Source organism: Plecotus auritus (assembly GCF_963455305.1).
Source record: "Plecotus auritus genome assembly, chromosome: 2".
Classification (NCBI taxonomy): Eukaryota; Metazoa; Chordata; class Mammalia; order Chiroptera; family Vespertilionidae; genus Plecotus; species Plecotus auritus.
Genome location: NC_137771.1, coordinates 17,423,876 through 17,427,886, shown reverse-complemented (window position 1 = coordinate 17,427,886; position 4,011 = coordinate 17,423,876). Strand labels below are relative to the sequence as shown.

At 59.8% G+C, this 4,011-nt stretch overlaps 1 protein-coding gene across 4 annotated transcripts; it reads left to right on the top strand.

Annotated features, from left to right (window-relative positions):
- Positions 1-4,011, top strand: CD164L2 (CD164 molecule like 2; the record flags this gene model as incomplete). Of its 4 annotated transcripts, none has more annotated exons than XM_080655194.1 (6): positions 2-160; positions 599-766; positions 865-936; positions 1,475-1,519; positions 3,021-3,165; positions 3,693-4,011. In XM_080655194.1, the coding sequence occupies 6 exons, from the start codon at positions 73-75 to the stop codon at positions 3,697-3,699; spliced, it is 525 nt and encodes a 174-aa protein (XP_080511320.1). The 4 variants fall into 4 exon arrangements, with proteins under 4 accessions (XP_080511322.1, XP_080511320.1, XP_080511319.1 ...); XM_080655193.1 differs by having other exon boundaries at positions 3-160; positions 3,423-4,011; XM_080655196.1 differs by lacking the exon at positions 1,475-1,519 and having other exon boundaries at positions 1-160.

The window sequence follows — 4,011 nt, the reverse complement described above, 5'->3', positions numbered from 1 at the left end:
CCCGGCGGAGCCAGTCCAGAAGGGACGCGCCACACCAGCTCTCCGCTGACCCCCAGCCCCCGCCCCGCGCCCATGGCCGTGCCGGGACCCCGAGCTTTACGGGCTGCGCTCTGTGGCGGCTGTTGCTGCCTCCTCCTGTGTGCCCAGCTCGCTGTGGCTGGTAACGCGGGCCAGGGTCTGGTTAGGAGCGGGGCAGGTGGAGCGCGCCCTTCATCCAGCCGCCCATCCAGGAGCAGTCAGGGCTGGGAGGGGTGGGGGTGGGGTGCGGAGGGGACCTTCCAGAGGTGTGCAGAGCCCCAGGGGTGGGTAAAGGCGGCTCTAGCTGTGTGTGGTGCCCCGTGTATGTGCATAGTAGGGAGCTTCAGGTGTGTCTGAGGGAGGCAACTTCAAATGTACCTGGGAACCACAGGTATAAGCAAAGGAAGGGGACTCTGGGTGAATGTCAGGAGGTTCTAGTGTGTGTTGTGTGGAAGCTCCAGGTGTGCAGTGGGGATTTAGGGATCCAGGTGAGTGTATGTGTGCAGACAGGGAGAGGCACAGTAGTGAGGAAGGGGGGCTGCAGCTCGGATTCAAGGAGTTGCTTCCATCCCACTCCCAGGTAAAGGAGCTCGAGGCTTTGGGCGGGGAGCCCTGCTCCGAATGAACATCTGGCCAGCTGTCCGAGGGACCTGCAAACAGCTGGAGCTCTGTGAGCATTGTGTGGGGGAGGACAGAGCGCACAACCTCTCGGGCTGCGTGTGGGAGCAATGTCAGCCCGAGGAGCCAGGTATGGCGTTTAGCCCTCCCCAAGGCAAGTGCCCCAGTTCTGAACCCCAGGGCCTTGGCCCTCTCCCCACTCTTCTCCCCTGCACTTCCTCCCACCAGGACATTGTGTGGACCAAGCTGAGGTGATCCAGGAAGGTTGCTCTGTCTACAACCACTCCGAGTCGTGTCCAGGTAGGGGGGCTCCCACTGGCCTAAGCCCAACTGGGGGGGGGGGGGCTGAGGTGTCCCCAGCCAAAGCCTGCCCTCCAGGAGAAGTTCCTCTCTCGCGGAGCAGACCATGCCTATGAGCACCTGGGCCCAGTTTCAGTTCTGCCTTTAGCTCACAGAGAACTCCTTCCCTCTCTGGCCTGTTTCCTCGTCTGTAAACTGGCACAGATGGAGGATACAGGACAGGTGTGTGGAGCCAGCGGGCGGGGGAGTTAGCTCTTCCCATTTAAAGCACAATGAGGACTTCGGAAGTTCAGAAGCGAACAGGGGAGGGCTTTCTGGAGGAGGTAGCATGAGATGACCCTTAAAGGTCGAGATGGAGAGAGGGCACATTGGTGGAAAGAACTGCATGAACTAAGGCCTGAGAGTGTGTTGGGTGGATCCGGACCTGGGACAGAGGACCTGATCTGAGTCAGAAGCCCAGCTGTAGGCCAGGCCTGGGATCGTGATGGGCGATGCGGGTTGGGAGAGCTGGGTTTTTATGGATTCCCCATCTCTTTAGCTGCCCACCACCACCCTACCTATGAACCGAAGACAATCACAACAGGTAGGTACTACCTAGGGGAACTGGGCAGTGGCAGGACTAGAGGTGCAGGGAGAGGCAGAGCTGGGCTCAGGCACTGACAGGCTTTGTGACCTCAGACCTGTGACTTCTCCTTCGAGCCTGTTTCCACGTCTGTAAAATTGTCTGGGAACCACCTTACATTGTTGCTGTGAGGATTTTATGAAAGGACGTGTAGCCCCTAGTTCCGTGTCTGATGGAAGGAAGGCGATAAGCAATGATGGTTCCAATCCCTTCTCCCCAACACCACTTCTGAGAATCAGGGTGACCCCCTCAGGGACCTACGCTTGGTGCTGAGGGTGTATGGCTCAGTTTGCCAATGAGATGTCCACTGTGACCACCCGCTGGTCCAGAGAGGGTCACAAAGCAGATCCCAGCAGAACAGAGGCAAGAACCCCTCCCCTGGGCCCCCCCTGCCCCTTGGGACCTGGAGTTCAGCAGCCTTGGCAGGGATGGCTGAAGAGGCTCTTGGTTAATTAAAGCCAGAAACGTGATCTCAGAGGCTGAATTATTGATGGTCATCTCCCTCCAGCTGAAGCCCCAGATCAGTCTTGTGCAGCTCATTTCTTCCCTCTTCTCTCCTCTTCCCCCAGAAAGGGCTCCCTGAGCTGCAGCTGGGACCACCTTTGCCCTTCATATTCTCAGACCTCCTAACAACAAGCTACACCCTCTGGGGAGTGGACCAGCTCCCAGTGGGGCTCCTGTCCACTACCCCAGAATGATCTCCCACCACCAGCCCTGCCCTGCCCTGGGCACCGGGCCCAGAGCCTGAAATCAAATCCCTATTGAGAGTTGATGGCTAACGTGGCACACCTGGGAGCCACCCAGGCTCAGTCTGAACAATCATGGTCCCTACGGTGGAGATGGGGAGGGGTTAGGGGACACTGTGTACGTCCGGACTATGTCCTAACTGTGAGGAGACTCTAGACAGGTCTGGCCCTCGGAACCTGGCTTCTCCCTCAGACATACATCATGTAGTCTCCATTTATCCACTCCGTGTGGTAGACAAGGGTGTGGGCCTCCCCTTCTCCCTCTGCTCCCTCCCTCTCTAAGTTAGGGTTCTGACATTGGGTAGCTCCAGGGTCTCAGAAGTCCTGAAAGGGGACCATATCATCTGTACCTGGACTTTGAGCCCGGAGATCCAAGGTCAAAAGGGATCTGGATGTCTGAGTCCTGGGTCCATCCTCATCCTCTTGGGCCAGTGTGGAGGGGAGTCTGGAAGGGAGCTCTGTTGCCATCTGGTCCGTGTGGCCAGGAGGCAGAGAGGGTGTGAAGAGCATCCAGACACAGAGCAATTCAGGAGCAGAGCCAGGGCTGCAGCCAAGGCCCTGCCCCCTCCTCCACCCTCCCTTCAACTGCCCACAGGATCCTGCTGAGGGCCCGCTGCTCTGGCCCCCAGAGTGAGGACTGGGGCCTCCAGGTGTGGGTGACTGGGTAGGCCTGGGGTCCTGGTCCTTGGTGGCCTGCTATGACTTCCACCCTGCAGGGAGTCCTCCTGTCCCCGAAGCCCACAACCCTGGCTTTGACGGGGCCAGCTTCATCGGAGGCATGGTGCTGGTGCTGAGCCTGCAGGCGGTGGCCTTCTTCGTCGTGCGCTTCTTCAAGGCCAAGGACAGCACCTACCAGACGCTGTGAGTGCCCGACCAGCCAGTCAGCCAGCAGAGGCCGGCTCACTCCCCCACCCCACTCCTGCCCCTGGGGTCCCTTTAAGTGACAGTGTGCTGTCTTCCCTAAGGGCAATGACTCCCTCCCAGTGTCCCCCATGTGAGTCACACCCCTCTCCTCCCTCCAGTTGTGGGGTTCTCTCTGCCAGGTATTGACTCAGCCTGGCCTGGTTCTGAGAGCCCAGCTGAGCCCACTTGTCTTTGTTCCCTCATGCTGCCAGCAGGGAGGAGAACCAGTAGGTGACAGCCCAGGCGCGACTTTGGCCTGCAGCTCTGCGGCCTTGGCAGGACCTTGGCTGTGTGTGCAGTTTGGTTTTCCTCTGCGCAGGGAGCTGCTCAGAGGCCCCCGTGTGCCGTGTGTGCTGTGGGGCGGGTCACTGCAGCCTCCATCCAAGTGTTTGCTCTTCCAGCTGCTGCCTGCTCTCTGGGGTGGGGGCCTCAGCCCGGCTGAGGCAGGGCCCCCTCCGAGTGCCCTCTCTGTCTGGCCTCTGCAGAATCTGACCCCCTTCAGGCCTGGATTCCACACTGAGGGGAAGGAGGACGAAGAGGTGGTCCTCTTGGCCCCCTTGAGGGCACTGGGGATGGGAAAAACTTTGGCCGCCAATTTCTGGCCCCTGAAGGCACCGAGCAGTCTCAGTGTCAATACCTGGGCCTGGTACCTGCAGCTGAGAGCATCGGCCAACCACCTCCTGTCTCATCTGTCATCCCTGTGGGCCCCCTCCAGTACCTGCTTGGCACTGGGGCTGTGCCCGCCTCTTCCCACCGACCTGGCCTGGGCACTGCCCCCAAATAAAGGAACTCTTTCCAGCTGTG